At 53.7% G+C, this 19,994-nt stretch overlaps 1 protein-coding gene across 2 annotated transcripts in view; it reads left to right on the top strand.

The window, feature by feature from the left end:
* Positions 1 to 3,228: 3,228 nt before the first annotated feature.
* HIP1 (huntingtin interacting protein 1) overlaps positions 3,229 to 19,994 on the top strand; it is a 44,074-nt gene continuing 27,308 nt past the window's right edge. For both annotated transcript variants that reach the window (XM_082294456.1, XM_082294455.1), the window contains exon 1: positions 3,229 to 3,406. In XM_082294456.1, coding sequence (XP_082150582.1) covers positions 3,290 to 3,406 — 117 coding nt within the window. In that variant the 5' untranslated portion in view covers positions 3,229 to 3,289. The remainder of the gene's footprint in view (positions 3,407 to 19,994) is intronic.

Here is a 19,994-nt window from a genome sequence, read left to right as displayed (position 1 = left end):
ATCACCCTTCAGTCCAGCCTCTTGGACAGGAGTCAGGACAGAGCACTGGAGCAGGCGAACCCCAGCCACGGATCCCAAAAAGGACCTGCTGGGGAGGAAGAGCAATGCCCAATCTGCTCTACCTCCACCCTGCTCACTTCCAGCCCTTCCCCATCATCTCCCCATGGAACTGGAGGCAGAGGAACAGGCACTCCACAGGAACAGCTCTGTGCCTTCCCCTCTCAGCTACCTGAAAACAAGGCACTCTTTCCCACTGGAAAGGAGCCCCTCAAATCCCTGCAGAGCACCACAGCACATTTCAGCAGGGATGCTGTGTGGACTGAGCCAGCCCAGGGTGGTCTGACCAGCAGCCCATGGGTTGGATCCCAGTTCCATCCTGTTACAGTCCCTTCCTGGAGGAGGCAGGAGCAGCCAGTAGAAACAGCCTGGTTTGTCCCACATCCAAGAACCTTCCTCTGCTCCTGCCCAGGTCCCAGAGTGGGCACTGAGCCCTGGCCAGGGAAGAAAAGGCTGTGACCCTGCTGTTCAGCAGGAGGGAGCAGCTACACCAGACCTCAGCCTTGTGGTCCCTTGCCATGCTCTCTGGAAGCAGAATGTTCTGAGCCAGGTGGAGGGTGGGACAGGTCCAGATCACAAGGATACCACTGTCCTTTGTCCAGTGCCCTCCTTTGCTCTTCCTTTCCTCCATCTCTACTCAGCAATGACATAATTTCTTCAATTATTAATCACCTTGCTGCAGTAGTGGATGAATCAAACCCATTAAACCTCCCCTGGGAGCAGCCCCAAGAAAGGAGGCAGGTTTCCAGAAAGTACATTAAGGAGAATGCAGACAGGCAGTTGAGACAAGCCCCAGTGGGAGGAATGGCCTCGCTGCTCCGTGCAGGCCATTTCCCATCAGCTGGGATTTGATATCCAATGCATGGGGACTGGGAAGGCCTATGATGCAAGCAGCCTGTCACATACCCTGCTGGGCAGCTCCAGGAGGGTCCTGGTGTGGCAATTATTTCAGCTGAAAAATAAGCCACAAAAGAGAGATATGCTGGAAGAGTTGCTTACACAAGAGCTCCTGACAGCTCACATCCTACACAGCTATTCCCAGATTGCCCCATCACCACAGCAGTGTTTTGCACAGTTCCTCCCCACCTGGAGCAAAGTCACTGATTTGCTATGATCTGCTTTTAAGGATGCAGGAACCCAGCTGGTATGACCCTAGCACAGCCCATCTGCCATCTCTGGGGATTCAGTTTTCAGTCCCTTCACAAAAAACGTAATTTCTCCCAATTTTGCGGAAATGTTCAAAGTGTGAAATTTGCCTCTGGAATGGGATGATATTCCTGGTCAAAATTAAAGGAGTCAGCAATTCACCATGTTGAGAGAATCCCAGAATGGTTTGGGTTGGAAGAGACCTTAAAGTTCATCCTATCACCAAAACTGTGGGAAAAACAAAACCTTTCCAACAACATTTTTTAGTGTTAGAGAATTCAAGCATTACTTTATTCTGGCCAGGATGTTGTTCTGTCCAGGATGTGCAACAGAAATCATTTTATCCACACATTGGCCGGATTGTGCAAGGAAAATCATTCCATCACAGGTGTCTCTCTCCTAGATTTTTCACATACTTACACAGTCAAAACCCAGAGAAATTCATTAGTTCAATGTTTATTGGTCTCAAGTGGTTCTTAGCATTTGGTTTCCTATTTGTTATTGATCCCTTTGACTTCAATGCTAATCAGGTCCTCTTTATTCATTCTCTTATGATCTTTTCCTAGACCAGGTGTCTCCGACACACACACCAGGAAGGATGTTTGGGCATTGGTGTTCATTAATGGTCGCTTATCTCTTGTGCATCCTCTGGCAGCTCCCAGTGCATTGAGATGTTAAGTTCATCGGGCCTTGCCCAGGGAACAGTCTCTCGAAAAGAAACTTCCATTCCCTTCCCCCTGGGCAAAGATGAACAAAGCCTCTGACTAAAGTTAGTTAAAAATTTTAGAAGTTGTATCATTTCCAACAATCCTGTTCCACCCCCTGCCATGGGCAGGGACACCTTCCGCTAGAACAGGTTGCTCCAAGCCCCATCCAATCTGGCCTGGATAACTTCCAGGGATGGGGCAGCCACAGCTCCTCTGGGCAACCTGTGCCATGGCTTCAACCACCTTTACTGCCAAAAAACTCCTTCCCAGTATCCAATCTAACCCTACACAAACCTCTGATGAGTGATGGGACCACCAAGACATAGGCTTGGATCAGATTATGCCAAAGTACAGTCCAGCTGCTCAGGGGAAGCAAAATCCTTCTCTCACCTCTCTTCTTTTTCAGACACCTGTAACCACACTGTATTCATTACAACACTTTGCCCCTCTGCCAATGCTACACCCTTCTTGTTGGGCTCTGCCAGCTGTGCCTGCAGCACCCCCTCCAGAGCTCCCACCCACAGCCTGGATCCCACAAAGGAAAAGCCCCACACAAGTCCCGCAGGCTGCCGGGGGCCCTGCTCCCGCTGACGGACGGCGGAGCCGCCTCCCCATCCCTGCACCACCCGGTGCGCCAAGCACAGCCTGACAAGGGCGGTCAGCGCCGAGAGGGGCCGGGCTGGGCCTGACACGGGTAGCAAGAGAGGGGGCATTGGTGCCGTGTCACCCCTTGGTCACAGCCTGGGCCCGGCTGAGGGGCCGCAGCCTCGCAGGCAACACCCACGGCCTGTTAAGGACCCCCGAGGCGGGCGGGCACGGATGGTTCAGCCGCGGCTCGGAGCCGTTCGACAGCGGCTCCCCGAGCCCCCGGGCCCGATGGACGCCCCGGCGGCGCCCCGTCCACGGCCGAGCCCTTCCCGGCGCGGCCCGAGCGCGGCCCGATCCCCGCCCGGTCCCGGCATCGGCGGAGTCCCCGGTACCGGCAGGGGGCGCCGCGCCCCGCACCCGTGAGGGGCGGGGCGGGGCACCGCAGTGTGAGCGGCAGGGCCGTGGGCCAATTACAGCAGGGAACGGCACGAAGGCGCGGCCACAGCGCTTGGGGACTCTTGGGGGGCGGGAGCCAGTGTTGAGTGACGTTCAGCCGAACCAATGCGCTTGGCAGCTGCCGCACAGGGGCTGGGCCTCCCGGGCGCTCCTCCCCAGTGGCATTGCCGGGAACCAATGAGAGCGAGAAGCCGGGACGGTGGGCGGAGCTGCGGAGTAAAGGCGGTGCCCGCGGGGTGTGAGTGGCAGGTGGGCAGGCCAATGGCGCGGGGCCCGTGCGGCGGCGCCGCTGAGCGGGGCTGCGGGGCCGGGGCGGCGGCGGGCCCGGGGCGGCCATGGACCGCGTGAGCAGCACTATGAAGCAGGTGTCCAACCCGCTGCCCAAGGTGCTGAGCCGGCGAGCGGGCGGCGGCGGCCTGGAAGCGGAGCGAGAAAGCTTCGAGCGCGCCCAGGTGCGGGCGGAACAGGGCGGGGCGGGGATGCGAAGGGCGAGGAAGGGAAGGTGCCGGCTGCCGGGGCGGGGCCGGGCTGGGGCGGGGTGCGATGGGAGCGGCCCGGCAGGTACCTGGAGTGGGCACGGCGGGGCGGGGCTGTGCCGAGCGGGCGGGCTCAGCCAGGTGAGCCGGGGCGGGGCTGTGCCGGGGGCGGGCACAGCTCGGTTGCCCCGCAGGTTGGGGTTGGCACGAGGGGCGGAGTTGGCTGGGCCGGCCTGGGCGAGCTGGGCTGGCGCCAGCGGGCGGGGCTGCGCCTGGGAGGTGGGGATTGACGGGGCTGGCCCCACCCAGCCAGCGGGTCGCCAGCGGGGACAGGGATGGGGACCCGCGGGTCCCCTGGTTGGGGCTGAGCGCGGCCCTGGAGGAAAGCCCGGGGGCATCAGGGTGCAGCGGCACCCGGGGTGCCCCAGCCCAGCTGCTCAGCCTGGCCTCCCCACCAGTGGGGCCAGGGCACGCTCACCCGCTGGCCTGGGCTGCCGGCTCTCCAAGCCCAGCCACAGCCGGGCATCTTGCCCAGGACAGTGCCACCCTGTCCTTGGAACCACCCTGGGCACACATTGCCTGTGTCTCCGCTGGCTGGAGGGTACATGGAGTGGCTCTTTGGCCAGTGGAGTCAGTCACCCCACTGGGTTCTGCTCCTGTGTCCCTCAGGGACACCAGGTGTGGACAGGGCAGGGGACAGGGTCTGTCTCTGTGGATGGCTCCTGGAAAGAGGCACCGACATGTTGAAAAGCAGACAGAATTTGCTCCTCAGCAGCATCCAGAATATCCAGATGGAGCCCTTCACTCAGGTGTTATTAGGTGATGGATTGATGTCCTGCACAGAGAGAAGGTGGCAACCAAGCTGGAGGAGCAGCAGGGGTGCTTTGGTGGAAAAAGCTGGTCATTTGAGGAAAGGATGTGCTTGGAGCAGCTGGGAATATGCCTGGACAAGGCACTGGGAGGGTGAAGAGGGAGGGATGGCAGCAGGGAGAGCTGGGGACAGCTTGGCCCCTGCTCCATGTCCAGGGATGGAAAGTACCAGTGAAGCAGAGCTGTCCAGACCTTCTGCGAGAGAGGAAGGGAAACTGAGGCAGAAGCAGGGTAGAAGTAGGTCCAGTGGGAGCAGACTTGGATGAGACCAGAGTGGGAAAAACACATGGGAGATGGCTTAAGGATGGAAATTAACACCAAGGATCAGGTCTGAGGGGATTTTGCAGGAAGAAAACCCACCAGGGTGTGAGGTTGGATGCAGGATCATGTGCAGGGCTCTGCTCACCTTCCCACTCAGGTTACCTCAGACATCAATTATTTATTCATAGTGCTAGAGGTAGGACTGGGACCGGTTTGCTCCTGGAACCTGCCATCTCCTTGTGTCAGCAGCAGCCCCATGGGATGCCTGGAGCTCTCACGGGCTCCCCCTGACACTCGTGCTTTGCCGGGAGGGGCTGAGTGGAGAGGGCAGTGGAGCAGCACACACTCCCTACATCCCTGCAAGCTGGATTTCATCTTCCTCATCTGATTTCCAGACTAATGACACAGCATGGCTCTGCCTGGCTTTTCCTTCTTCTGTGCTTCAGCTCCATGCAATTCCCTTTTTCACTCATTTTTTTATTTCCCCCCTCCTTTTTTTTTTTTTTTGCATAATTCTCTCTCTTAGTTTAGAGAACTTGCCAGGCACCCCTTAGGTCTTGGTCATCCAGTTTTTGTCCAACTTCTTCTTTCTGAGGTTTTTTTTAGAGAAACTTTGTGTGTTTGCGGTTTTTTCTTTTTGAAAGTGACTTCTTTTAAGAGAAGTTTCATCTGTTAAATGGCTTTAAAATGAAAAGTCTACCTGTGTTTCAGCATGTACAGACTCCTTCCCTCCTCCCCTCCAAATCTCCTTGTCTCAGGGCAGCAGAACATACACCGCAAAGCCTATTTTGGGCTAAAAGAGCCCAAACAGGCAGAAAGTGTGTCCAAATGGGCCTTTGGGGAGCCTGAGGAACACCTGCTTGGGTTGACACCACCCAATTTCTGTGGTCTGAGCTTAGTTTGGAAGAACAAGAGCACCCTACAAAGCTGTGGTGGTGGTGGGACACCCTAGTAGTGGGGAGGTCTGGTGGTGGGATGTTCTCATGGTGGTGGGATGCTCCTGTGGTGGTGGGATACTTCCATGGTGGTGCTAAACTGGTGATGGAATGGTTCCATGGCAGTGGGACGCTTCCACGGTGGTCATTACATTGCACAATGACTCTTCCCTGACAACATCCATCTATTGGCTTGGAGACAAACAGGAATAAATTTCCTGGTAGCCTCTCTTCTGCTCCTACAGTTGTTCAAGTGTCTCAGTTTTCCTGGGAATGCAAATGTGGGAAACCTGAGGACATGCCCAGGCACGGTGTTCCTTTCATGCTGTCCTTGCTGCCTGCTGGGCACAAGCAGCTCAGGGAGAACAAGACACAGCCAAGGGCTCCTCTTTTCCTTTCCTGACAATGCTGATCGTTTTCATGGGAAGTTGAGCAACAGGGACACCAAATCCTGCAGTTCTGCTGCCGTCGGGATGAGCTGGGTGCAGCCCTGCTGTGGGAGTATGAGTGTTGCAAATGTGCCCCCTTTGCTGGTGTTTCACGTGGTGATTCACCACCACTCATCACCTCAACCTCAGCACAAATCTTTGGGCACAGCAAAGGTCACCAAGGGAGGAGAAAAAAAGTGAAAATTCTGCCGTATTTTAAGACAAATGTTTGTATTTCATATGGTGTCTGATGTTTGCATCCCCTCCAAGTTCTCCTGGTTGGATTGAGGGGCATGTCCTGGTGCTGGAGCTCTGTAGGGAAGGTCTTCTTTGTTTAGGTTGGTGCTTGGGATCTTCCCTCCTTCTTCCTCCTTCCACACTGTAGTTGTCCACAGCAGACATCCTTGTGCCATGATGGAGCCAAGGAGGTAAATTCCTTCTGTGCTTGGCTGGTTGGCAAAGACTGGATATTCATCAACTGGATGAGCCAAAGCACTGAGGGTGAAAACAGAGTTGGAAGGACACAGGACTTCGGCAGGGCAGGGATGATGCTCCAAGGGTGATGTCCCAGGCTCTCCTGCTCCTTCACTCATGTTTTGGACTGCTGTGGGATATTTCCCTTCATTCCCAGCAGGGCATCAGTGCGGGTGCAGCTGCAGACTCCCAGAGGTGGTGCGTGACATTCCCAAGCAAAGCAGCATCTGACTCCTGGAAGGCTGGAGGTGTGGAAAGATCTCCTTCCTGACACAGCTCAGCTCTTCCTGCACCAACCCTTTCCTTCTTTTTGTAAACCCATCACTGGAGAGGGGCAAAAATGCTCGGACATCAAAACTGAGGGAAGTGCCCTTGAAGTTGCAGCAGGATGTGCCCTGAGCTTCAGTCCTTGTCCCTGCCCTGTGGGTTTTGGTGGAAGGGAAGCGGCATGTTGTGGTGGCATGTCATCTCCTGGGCTGCACAGTCACCAAATAACTCTCTTGTGTCTCCCATCCTGAGCACTGCTCCAGTGCCTGGCTGTGCTCCACCATGAGCCATCATGTCCCACACCACTGCAGGCTGCCTTGTCCTGAGCTGGTGCTGTGTCCCAGGGATGAGGAAATGAAGTGGAGACAGTATCTGGGGCTGTGGAGGAGCTACAGAAATTCCATGTTTGTTCCCCAGAGCTCATGGCTGCTGGGGCTTTATGCCAGCAGATGTGGCTGCATGCCCAGCATGGTCCCTGTGGCATAGGGACAATTCCAAGGATGATCCATCCTGACAAGGGTGAGGGTTGAGACGAGACACTTCTTTGAAATTCCTGCAGAAAACCTAAAAAACTTGCATTTTAGGTTCTTTGGCAGCAGTTTTTTTCTGGGAAAGTCATGGAGTAGCAAAGGGAAACAAGGACCACTTGGGCTGCCCACAGCCGCCACTACCTCTGGCGCATTTACACGCTGGGTCCTTAGCACTGTGTGCAGCAATAAAAGCAATTTATGACTCAGAAATGACCCTGGAAAGACGTGTTTGCAGCAGAAGGTGATTGCTGACCTGGCTGCATCTCCACTACTGCCATCAGAGTCCCCAGGGTAGTGTTGGGGATGTCAGACCCTCCTGCTAAGGGTTTCCCAGTGAGAAGGTGTGGCATTTTCATGTCAGGAGTTGCAGAACTCTGAATGCAGCTGATGCCACATCTCTTCAGGAAGGTTTTAAGGTCCTGAGTATCCACGAGCCATCCCTCAGGGGCTGCAAAGCTGTTTTGCTTCCTGCCTCGCTGCTGGAGGAGCCTTCTCCAAAACCAGGTGCAGAGAGATGGTGCAAAAGAAAGAGAAAAAGTATCAGGTGCAAATTAAATGGATTTTTTTTCTCCCCCAGTATCAGTTAATAAATCCTTTTGATGTGTGAACCAAACTTTTTCACAGTCAAATGCAGGTTAAAAGCAGCTTTGTGCCCATCCAGTCCCTGCCATGGGCTATGCCACCTCTGGGCACCATCACAGCCCCATTAATGCAATTAATCCTTTTCTCCCATCATTTTTATAATTGTGAATCTGTATCTCCCAGACACAGCAGCCCAGCTGGTTTCAGACCAGACCCAGCTTGGTCCGACTCACAGTTGCAGAGGAAATACCATTTTACTACTGAAAAAAACAATTTTTGTGGTTCAGATGCTGCAGCCACCAGCAGCTTTGCCAAGAACTTCAGTTCTTACACAGGAAATGAGGCTCCTTTCAAAGCACCAGAGTGGGGCTATATATATACAGCCTCTCCAAAAAGATATTTAAAGAAACATATTGACACTATCAAGAACAGGAAAAAATAGCTCCTGGCTGTGGGGAGCGAGGGCTCAAGGCAGCTGAGCCCATCCTGGGGGAGTAGGTGATAGAGGGGATTAATTCATGGCCCTTTCATCTCCAGGAAAAGGAACTCCTGGGTTTTGTGCTGTGTGAAACCCCCATGCTTTCGGTCTCCTGGCTTTTACTGGGAACTAGAGGTGCTGGGGATTGAATACAGCTTTAGCAGTGAAGTAATGAGTCATCTCCTCTCTTTTCAGCAAGTCCCTCTTAGAAACTTATTTCCATCCCCAGGGAAAGAAAATAGTTTGTCTTGTACCAGATATGGGGCTGCTTTTCTCATCAGTGCACGCAGGGATGGAGGGGTTTAGGAGGTTTTTTTAGATATAGAAGTATCTATTTTAGATGCAGAAATATCTGATTTTTTTAATGTGGGGATGGACTCCAGAAGCAGCTGAGCCTCAGGAGGATGAATGGATTTGGTGCTGAAAGTACTGCCACTGAGTCCAGGAGCTTCTGCAGCTGGGAAAACATGATGGTTTTGGACCACCAAGTGACAAGGGGGAACCTTGCCCTGAATTACACCAGAGGCCGAGTGGGAAGACGGAGATGCTGGGGGCTGTTGCTGCCCCAAAAACCCCTTTGCCTCTCGCTCAGCATGTACTTTCCCATCAAGGATGTCCTGAGGGGTGCAGGGGGGCTCTTATCCAGTTAACTCCATCCATCTGCAGAGCTGAGGAGAAACAGCCAGGAAGGCAGGGTTTTTACTCAATTTCCCATCAGAGGACTCTGGACTGAGTGTGGTCCCCTCTGCTGCCACTGGCCATGACCCGAGTGCAGGGAAAACAGTGGGGAAGGGCATATAGGATGTGGGCACCTGTCATGAGGAGGGGGTGACTCATCCCAGCCTTGCTCTCCCAGAAGAAAAAACTTCTGGACAGGGGCTGGAGCTGCAGAAGGGCCAATTTTGGCTGGAAGACTGAGAATCCAAGGATGGGGAGAAGGTGCCCATTGCAGCCCATTGCATCATCCCATATATGTGACATGGGGCCAGGATAAGCATCGCCTGCTCCAGCAGCGTCCAGCACATGACACTGCAGCACAAACCCCAGCACCTGGATTCTGTCCCCACCCTCATTCCATCGCCTGCTGCTGGCTCGGCACCCTCTGAACCTGGGACAGAGCGTCAGCAGCTGGGGGTCATGCAGCAGCATGAGGGCTGGAGGAAGGGCTGGATCCTGGCCCTCATCCCTACCACCAGCTTGGCTGATTTATTTTGCACAGTCACCAAATAAAACTTCCTGGGGACAGCCTGTTCCCCGGGTGACAGCAGCAACAGGCAGTACAGCCGGTGTTTTAGCCCGGATGTGTGAGTCCAGCCCACGGCTGGACTAATTATACATTGTGTGCTGTCCTGGGCTAATCACAGGGCAGGGTAAATGATCCCAGTCCACAGGAGAAAAGTGAATTATTTTATCAAATGCATACACAGACATTGAATAGTTTATTATGGACTCGCCGAGGGGGTTGGGTCAGAAGGCACCTTTAAAGCTCACCTTGTTCCACCTCCTGCCATGGGCAGGGACACCTTCACTAGACCAGGCTGCTCCAAGCCCTGTCCAGCCTGGCCTCGGACACTTCCAGGAATAGAAGTGGAGCTGTTGGAGCGAGTCCAGAGGAGGCCGCAAAGATGTGCTGGGGCCTGGAGCCCCTCTGCCCTGGAGACAGGCTGAGACACCTGAGGGTGTTCATGTGGAGAAGAGAAGGCTCTGGGGAGACCTTAGAGCTCCTCCAGTGCCTAAAGGGTCTCCAGGAGAGCTGGAGAGGGACTTGGAACAAGGGGCTGGAGTGACAGGACAAGGGGGAATGGCTTCAGATCAACAGAGAGTGGATAGATAATGAGATGCTGGGAAGAATTCATGGCTGTGAGGGTGGGGAGGCCCTGGCATAGGTCGCCCAGAGAAGCTGTGGCTGCCCCGTCCCTAGAAGTGGCCAAGGCCAGGTTGCATGGGGCTTGGAGCAGCCCAGTCTTCCTCCAGTGGAAGGTGTCCCTGCCCATGGCAGGGGGTAGAACTGGGTGATCGTTAAGGTCCCTTCCAACCCAAAGCAGTCCGGTATTTGTGCTATGTGAGTTCAAGCTTTCCTGGTGCTCTTTAGGAGTCCCAGTGGGCCATGACTGCTGAGGTCTCCCCACTGATGCCATCCCCTGTCTTCTGGGCTCTCAGAAGGAGAAGGGACAATTCCTGGGTGTCCCTGAGGTTCTGGCACAAGCACCTTGCAACACAATTTGCACTTACAAACCCTGAATTCTTGTTCACTTCCATGTGAACACAGACTGGAAAAAACTATTTTCCAACTAGTATCTGCTAATTCAAATAAAACGCGATGCCACAGGCTCTCTCGAGAACGCTGAGCTGCTCACATCCATCTTTTATTCCAATAAAAGAGACAAATGGAAACAATAAGCAGCAAGTCTCCAACCTGGCCCTGGCGAGAGAAGCCACTTCTCCCAAAGGATCCCTCCTCTGATGGAAATTTCCTCTTTCCTGCATGGTGAGCACTTGGCACAACAGGACCAAACACCCACTGGGGAAGGGCACAGGCTGATGATGTTAAACTGGGATTTATTGTCATCACATAAAGCTACCAGTCAGACTAGACAAAAATAGCATCTAAAATTATGGAAGTCTTGGAATAAAGTAGCCACAGCTCAGCAGGGTTTTATTAGTTTGCTTCACTGCCAGGCAACAAAGGGTTTTCTTCACGTATGGCACATTTGGGCAACCCCAGTTCCCCTTGAACCTGAGTTTCATGGCCAAACCATCAAACCAGCCTGACAACCTCCCTATGAGCTGAGTAAAGCTAGAGCCAACTCTGGAGCTGCCCAATTCCTCAGTCCACACTGTTGCCAGCCACTGGACTGGTACTTTCTGCATTGGTGGGAAAAGAGGCACCTTCTTGTTGGAGCACCAAACTGGCACAACCAAGGGACAGGAAGGGATCAGTGAGTGAGTGCTGAGCACTGTGGAGCACACAGACTCCAGGACAAACGTGATAGATATACCCAGCCCAGCCCATGGTGGGGACTGACACCCTGTGTTGGCCTGAAGATGTTGTTGGAAGCCATGACCAGGGTCTGATTCTGCAGCAGCTACAGAGCTGAGCCCATCCTCATTGCACAGCACCAGCCACAACCACAACCAACACTCAGGACATGCTTTCCATTGGTGTGAGGCTTGGTAAGCTGGAGAAGTGTCCCACCAAAGAAGGGACTGAGATTCCTCAGTTACAAAAGTCAGCTCCATGTGCTGAGAGACTCTTAAAACATTGGGGTAGGCTGGAGGACCTTTAAAGATCATCTAGTCCCAATCCCCTGCCATGGGCAGGGACATCTTTCTCCAGGGTCAGGCACCTGAGCACAGGAGGGCTCTGTTGAACTGTTGAAAAGAGCAACTGGCATCTTTTGCACAAGCCAGATGTGACCCTCAGATCCCCAACCTGATCCTGGTGAAGTCACAGTTCATCCAGGTCTAAATGCAACCTCTGCATCCCATCTCTAAATGAACTAAATGCAACCTCTGGATCCCACTGAATAAAGCATGGATCAGCAGTCTGGCATCTCCATGGGCTTGGCAGCAGGTCACGCTGGTGCCCTCAACTTGTTGATCCATGGGCATCACAGAATCATTTGGATTGGGAGACACCTCCAAGGTCATCGAGTCCAGCCTGTGACTGATTCCCACCTTGTCCCCCAGCCCAGAGCTCTGAGTGTTATGTCCAGTCATTCCTTGGACACCTCCAGGGATGGGGACTCCACCACCTCTCTGGGAAGCCCCTTCCAATGCTGAACAATGCTTTCCATGAAGGAATTCTTTCTGGTGTCCAACCTAAACCTCACCTGGTTCAGCTTGAGTCAATGCCCTCTTGTCCCATCTGTTGTTCTTCTCCTGAACCGTGGTTACCAAGTGTGCCAACCTCAGGTTGCTCCATATGGACCACCCAGTCCAGCTCTACAACCCTTGGAACTGCTCAGGAGAAAAGTCCCACAGCACCAGTTAGTGGTGTGAGGATATCTTCTGAGGTCTTAAGGGAATGCTGAAGTGGTGGCAGAGGAAGACTTCGACTTTCAGGGTGTTGAAGAAGTCAGTGTAGGCTAGGAATGGCTCCCCAGAAGAGATGCTGCTTCTACACTACGTCAGCGAAGCCATTGAAGAACTCATCTCTCCTGGTGGCTCCGTTCCCAGTCAGTGGCCTGGTGGTGTTTTTCCAGCCAGGAATGTTTTGTGCACTTCACAAATGGGAATGAAATGTTCCGACAGTCTGCAAGGTTTGGCTGCTTCTGCAGAGGTAAATACTTGTCTGGAGAGGGCAAAGGTGGGTATTCCTGAATTTGCTGAAGTTTATGGTCACCTGGAACTTGCACAGTCCATCCTGTCCTGCTGGGATTCATGGAACAGGTGTCGGGTGAGGCTGTTAACCCTTTCAGCAGCCTGGGGAAAGGGGAGCTGCGGTTTGGTGGAGCTCCTTCCACCCTGTGGTCCCGGGGGACACTCCATGCCCTGTCCCTGATCACTGTGGTACCTGTGACCCTCCCCAAGCACAGGGAACCCAGAGTTGTGTTGGGGTGATGGATGGGGCCAGTCCTGGACCTTCTCCTCACACAGGAGGGGTGGGAGGTGGTGGGGTGCCTTGGGATACGGCACAGACAACATTTTGGTGGGTGGGATCCAGCCTGGAATTTTTGTTGTGCCCCACAACTCTCCTTCCTTGGGGGCACCTCAAAAGGTGGGTTGAGCAAGACCCTCTCCTGACTTCACCCATGTCCTCAACAGGAGGGTAAACTACTCCCTTGTTTGTCTTCCTGGCTCTTGCAGTCCCACTCCAGCTCTTTTTATAGCTCGGGAAGAAGTGCCTTGAGTTTCTGAGTCGTCTGGGAGGCCAAGCACACAGGGAGGAGTCACAGCTAGAAATAGGGCTGCTCTCTGCTCCTGCATTCCAGATTTTTTATTTTTTTAGCTGAAATGTCCAAATTTGAAGAGTCCCATTGCTGCAGACACAGAGCTGGGAACCATCCACATTTTTTCCATTCACATTGGGTCTTCTTTCTCCTTTGCCTTATTTCCAGTGCCCTCACACCAACCGCTGAGCCTCCTCGAGATGATTTCCCCAGGGAATGGGGTCTGTCAGCCCTTCCTGTGTTTTCTGTAACCCCCAGATTTCACCCCTCAACATGGCTGGTTTGCCAGGAGAACTCCCTGAGGAATTAGTAATGTCTGGGGGGGGTGGAGGAGCGATCAGGTACTTGCCAAAGCTTCTGAGTGGTGGGCAAAAAGCTCAGACTAAATATCCAGGATTTTCTGCCTACGGGGAGGGAAGAAAAGCTTTGGCAGCAGCACGGACAAGAATAAACCAGAGCAAAGGAAAGAGGAGAAATTGTTGGACAAAACCTGTGGTTTCCAGCCCGTTATTATATGGGATTTTGGCTGTGGTGCTATGCTAGGGCAGGGGCATGTGGACAGAGCTGCAGAGCATCCACAGCATCCTGGGGTCAGCTCCTCTCTCCCATAGGAGCAGGGCATAATTAACTGTGTCACCTCAAGACTTTTCCATTAATCCCTTAATATTTGGATACTATTGGAGTATGCAGCTAGGGTACTAGCTATGTAGTAGCTATGTAGGGGCATACCCTAGCTGCAATCTCCCCTCTGAGAGTTCTTTTAGCACAGAACCACTTTGGGTCCCTGCTGTCCTTTGTCAGCCTCCAGGGTGCTGTGTGTGTGCACCAGCATCTCTGTGAGCTGGGAAAGGAACATGCCAGGGAAAAATAAATCTGGGATCAAATCTGAACCAATCTTTCTTCTAATCAGCTGTCACATCGTTAATAATTTTAACCCTTTTTCCTCCCTTTCTGCTGCATTCACTAACTCTGTGAGCAGTTGCAATCCAACTTCTCTTCCCCATCAGCAGGGAAAAGAGGTTTTTCATATTGTGGGAATGCTAAGAACTATGGATTCCTGTCAGAGGGGGGAAGTCTGTTAGGCCCTTTCTTTGGATAATAAGAAAATTTTGAGAACCCAGTCCCAGCACCTCCAAGGGATTCTTTCTTTCCAGCTGCAGCAGGAAGTGCTGTGATTTCTGCTTGGGGAAACAGCAAGCATCTCATGAACAGTATGTGTAGCCATGGTGAGGTCTTCTGCTTCTTCTTCCCATGGGTATTTCCACCTTTCCCAGCCCTGGAGGGTAAGGATGGTACTCAGCTCCTTACACAGCAATCCCCGGCTGGTCCCACAGCCTGGGTGTTTCAGGACCTGGAGTTTTGCTTCTTCTCTGCAGGTGTTCCTGGTCCTGTGTTTGGCTTCAATATGCTCTTCCAGAAGGAAGCAGCATTTGGAAATTCCCACCGATTGTCCCCACATGGATTTGTTTCTCTGCCTCACCAGGGTACAGCAGAGGGCCTGGCCATGGTGGTTGGGCTGTGTCAGGGCTCTCTGGGTTGTTTCTGATTAATATCATACAGCAGATTTCTAGCACATTTTTATTTATTTATTAAAAAAAAAGAAAAAAGTCCTGACTCCCTGAACATCATCGGAACACTGAGGATTTTCTCCGCAGAAGTGCTGGGTGCAGCTCCCACTGTCCCCGGGCTGGTGCCTGGCTTAGCCATCCATCATCTTCTCCGAAGCCACTCTGATTCCCGTGGCTTTTGTGTCCCAGGAGCCTTGTCCCTGTGTCACTCCACCCAACCCTGTCACCTCCCAGCACAACATGTCCCCAGCAGGAGGATGTGCTGGGGGCGGGGCAGTGGCGTGGGGGGTGTGAAGACCAGGGTGCCCTGTGCTGGGCTGGGCTGGCCTGGCAGTGGCTGACGGCTGCTGAATTGCTGGAAAAGAAGGAAATTGGGTGCGTTTAGTGTCTCTCAGAGCTGTCCCGTGTGCCCTCTGCCAGCGTCGATGGTATTGTGTGTGCTCCACGCGTTGTGATTTGCATTTGAGAGCAGAGATTTCCCTCCCACATTAAACCCCCTGTTTTCCTGGAACAACATGGAAATCCCGGGGCTGTCCTTCCCTCTGTCCTGATGAACTCTAGCAGAGGCATCCCTGGGGTGCAGAGCCCTTCAGGCGCCCATCTTCGTGCCTTCATTCTGCTGTGGAAGATGTATCATCCTGCTCGTAGGGCCAGAGGAAGCAGGGAACAGAGTGGCAGGCACAGCCCTCCACGCCCAACCCATTCCACTGTGGAATTACACGTGGGGGATGCTCTCCATGCCATGGGGAACCAGTGGCTCCCAACACCAGGGGCATCCCCTGCTGCCAGAGAGGCTCTCGATGGAGCTGCATCTTACAGTCTGTGCTTATTCCAAAGTGCCTCCCATCCGTTTTCCCAATGCTTCCGGGAGGCATGGGCGTGTCTTCCACACCCAGAGCTGGGTTTCATGCCCTTAGTGCCCCTCCATCCTCGGTGCTGGGGCAGGACAGTGCAACCTTTCTCCTTGGGCTGCATGAGCCCAAAAGTATGCTGGCAACACTCCAGCCAGTGGTGTTTATTTCCACACAAGGAAAATGAGGAAAACCAAATATTTATATCTCAGGAAGGGATTTTGCAGCCTTTTGCATGGAATCGTGGCTGCTGTTCCCTCCTCGATCAGCTCAGACAGGCGGCAATAACACATGAAACACAGTTTCCTTTATATGCTGGGGTTTTTTCCACCTCGGGCTCCACCCTGGTCGCAGCGGAGATCCCTGCTCCAGCCCTGCCGCCTGCCCAGGCCCTTCCCACACCCAAGGAGCCGGCAGCGTGCTAGGTGCTCTCAGCCAGGCTGAGAGACCAGGCTGTTGCAAGACCATCACCTGTGGCAGGAGCAGCCACAGGCATTAGATGCAGGAGCAGGGACTGTTAAAAGAGCACAAGGAAAGCTTGAACTCTCATGGCAGAGAATCCTGGAATGGTTTGGATTGAAAGGAACCTTAAAGACTCCACCCCTTGCCACGGGCAGAGACACCTTCCACTATCCCAGGTTGCTTTAGGCTCTACCTCACCTGGCGTTGGCCACTTCCAGGGATGGAGCAGCCACAGCTTCCCTGGGCACCCTGTGCCAGGGCCTCACCACCCTCACAGCCAAGAATTTCTTCCCAATATCCCATCTAACCTCGCCCTTTGGCACTGGGAAGCCATTCCACCTTGTCCTGTCTCTCCAGGCCCTTGTCCAAAGTCGTTCTCTAGTTCTCTTGGAGCCCCTTTAGGCATTGGAGGGGCTCTAAGGTCTCCCCAGAGCCTTCTCCAGGTGAACACATCAAGGTATCCCAGCCTGGCTCCAGAGCAGAGGGGCTCCAGCCCTTGGGGTTCACCCACGGGGTTTCATCCTAGCACTGGTGCATATGAGGGGATGCCAGGCTGGGAATTTACCATGTCATTTTTAGCTGTCATTTGGACACCTATTTGCTCCAGCATTTTCCCCTTGGACTGAACTGGGCACCTCCATCCTGCTGGGTCTGCTGGGAGGGAGACCAGCCCTTGGCCCCTCTGCAAACCTGCAGCTCTCTAAAGCCCATGGCTCCATAGCCCTTCTGGGAAGCAGCTGTTTGGGACACAGGGAGGCGGACGGGGTCTCGGTAGCTGGGGTGGGGGGAAGAGAGTTGGGAAGTGGCCTCTGGGGCCAAAGCAAGCAGCCAAACCTGTGGGAGCACTGGGAGGAGGCAGCTTTGCTGCGACCCAGCATCGCCCACTCTGCTCCGACCTCTCCCTGCAACCACACAGCACTTAAATACGAACAAGCTCAGGGCTGGAAACTGTCCCCATGCTGGAAGTATGTTGCATATTTCCTATAAATACTTCGGCTGCTGCCTGTTAGCCAGAGGCAGGCGCAGCATCCACATCCCCCTACAGCCCCAGCACTGCTGAGGGGGCTGCAGGCAGGGGCTGGCCTCATGGGGTGTGGTCTGGTGCAGGGAAAACACGTGCTGTGGCATTTCCCAACCTATTGCATCCAGTGGTTTCACTTCAGGCGAGTTTGTTCCCCCTTTGCTATCTGGTTGCAACAAAACCGTTCACATTTAAGACTCGTGCTGAGGTGTGTGTGCCTGTACTGTACCCCTGCTCCCCTGTCCGGGTTCACATGGATATAAAGCTCAGGAGAAGGCTTGGGAAGGTCCTGGGAGGTGGTTATGGGCTGGACACTGAGCTGAGCGTCACATGTGGCAGTGGTGTTGCCAGGCTCTGCTGTCTCAATTCAAGGGACAAACAAAAGCAGATCATTAAAGTGATTCCTCTGAGGGTGCAATTGAAGGATCACCTAAGGCAAATGTTTGGAGATTCACAAGGGCCTCACTATGCTTTGGGAGAGGGAGGAAGGCACCTGAGAGCATACGCTGAATGTGTTTTGGCGCTGTGCTTCATGTGAAGCTTCAACTCCCCATTTATGAAGTCTCCAGGGCAGAACTTGGCAACTTTAAAAGGAAATGAGTGGGAGATGTGTTTTATGGTTTCAAACTGAAAGAGAGTAGGTTTGGATTGGGTGTTAGGGAGGAATTCTACCCTGCCTGCAAGGGTGGTTGTCCAGAGCAGCTGTGGCTGCCCCATCCCTGGAAGTGTCCAAGGCCAGGTTGGACAGGGCTTGGAGCAACCTGGGATAGTGAAAGGTGTCCCTGCCCATGGCAGGGGGTGGACTCAGATGAGCTTTAAGGTCCCTTCCAACGCAAATCCCTCTGGGATTCTATGATGTATCAACCATCTTCTGAGTCACTGGTGACACTGATCCAGATATGGAAGGGCTGCAAGTAGAGAAGGGAGGACAAAGTTGGGGGCTGTTGATGGGGGGGTCAGTGGACTCATGGCTGGGGGTAAACGTCCCCATGGATGGGGACAGCTGCTGGGGGCACTGACACCTGTAAACTTTGGGGCTTGCACTTGGGTGACATTGGAGCTCTGCTTCCTGTGAGCCCAGGGAACAGCAAGGGTCAGACATGGCAAGATGAACCAGTTCCCAGTACAGTTGTCTCCTTTGCTGACCCTGTTTCCTTCTTCTGGGCGTTGTCTCATCTCAGTGGTGTCAATGTGAGGCAAGAAGGAAGCGACGCCACAACAGAGCATTGTGTGTGTGCAAAGGAAGAGCCAGCCTGGGGTTCCCAGGAGGGTTCCCAGATAACCTGCATGTAAGGATGGGGCCACAGGGGACCCAGGAGACATCTGCAATGATGAGCAAGTTGTCACATAGAGGTTAAGTGTGCAGGTTTACATCCCACTGCCATGATTCACCTGTGCCAGCCCCTCACCTCCCTCATGGTCCAGCATTTCTTTCCCATGTCTAACCTGACCCCACCCTTGTTCAGTTTAACATCATTGTCCTGTGTTGGGGCCCTAGAGGTAGAGGCAGCCCCAGGGGGGTCTCAGAAGACACTTGGCTTTTTGGGCTGTCAGCATATATGGCTGGATCATGTCCCATTTGTCACCCACCAGAATCCCCCAGTCCTCCTCCACAGGGTCATCTCCATCATCCACCCATCCATCCATCCATCCATCCATCCATCCATCCATCCATCCATCCATCCATCCATCCATCCCTCCATCCATCCATCCATCCCTCCATCCATCCCTCCATCCATCCATCCATCCCTCCATCCATCCCTCCATCCACCATCTATGAAATCAGTGATGGTGGAATACACTGAATCACTATGGAGTCAGTGGATCCAGGATATGGAGGGGCTGCAAGCAGAAAAGGGAGGACAAAGTTGGAAGCCATTGGTGGGTAAATGGCCCCATAATGAAGAGAGATGCTGAGAGTGTTTATCCTCACAGACCTCTGGGGTCACCACAGACCTCCCTAGTCTCTGCTGGCACTAGGGATTGCCATGGCCCAGGTCCATGATCTGCCCTTGGCCTGACTGAACCTCATGAGGCTCACATGGACCCACTGCTCCAGCCTGTCTAGCGCCTTGTAGATGTCCTCCCTTCCCTCCAGCCCATCAATGGCACCACTCAGCTCAGTCTCACCCTTTCTATGGGTTCCCAACCCTCCACACCAGGTAGGAAACAGGAGTTTCATCTGCCCTTGGTTTGGATGGGAGGATCTACCTGTCTCCTTGCAACACTGGCAGGAGTTGGAAGCAGCGAAGGGGGAGGATGCTGCTTATCCCACCTCTCTCTTTCCCTCTTGCATTTTTAATCCCACTGGCATTGTATTGCTGCTCTCTGAGCTCCTGCTCATCTTGGAGCAGCCCCACTGAGCCGTGTTTCACAGGGCCGTGTGGTTGTTGTAACACCAACAGGGATGGATTGAACAAGGAGCTAAAAATACCAAATGATCGATAATGGCACCATGAACCCAGCTTTTGCTTTTTATTTTTTTAAAGAAAATCTCTATATTGACAACACAACCAAGTGGCTTCCTGTAAAGGCAGGAGGGATAATGGAGCTCGGCTCCCTGCCCGCACACGGGGCTGGCAGCGACCCGCACCCCTCTGTCCATGAGGATCCTGTGGTCTGCCCTGGGAGCCCTTCATGGATCTCCTGCCCGGGGTGATGTGGAAGGGCTGCTCTCCTCCCTGCTTTCCATGCTGGTCCAGTCATGATGAGCAGCTGGGAGAACTTGGTGCTGAAATAGCCCCCGGTCTGCCCACTCCTGCCTGCTCCTGCACGCTCTGTGCCGGCACAGCCCTGGGCACAGCCGCCAGCCCTGGCCCCGTGCCTGCTTCAGCCTGATCTGCTTTTTCCTCTCGCTTTCACATGTCCAGGAAACTGCAGCATTACAAGGATTTGAAAATGGCCTTGAGCTTTTTAAGCACTGCTCCCAAGCGGATATTTTTCCT

Source organism: Coloeus monedula (assembly GCF_965178545.1).
Source record: "Coloeus monedula genome assembly, chromosome: 20".
NCBI lineage: Eukaryota > Metazoa > Chordata > Aves > Passeriformes > Corvidae > Coloeus > Coloeus monedula.
This window is presented reverse-complemented; position numbering and strand designations above follow the sequence as displayed.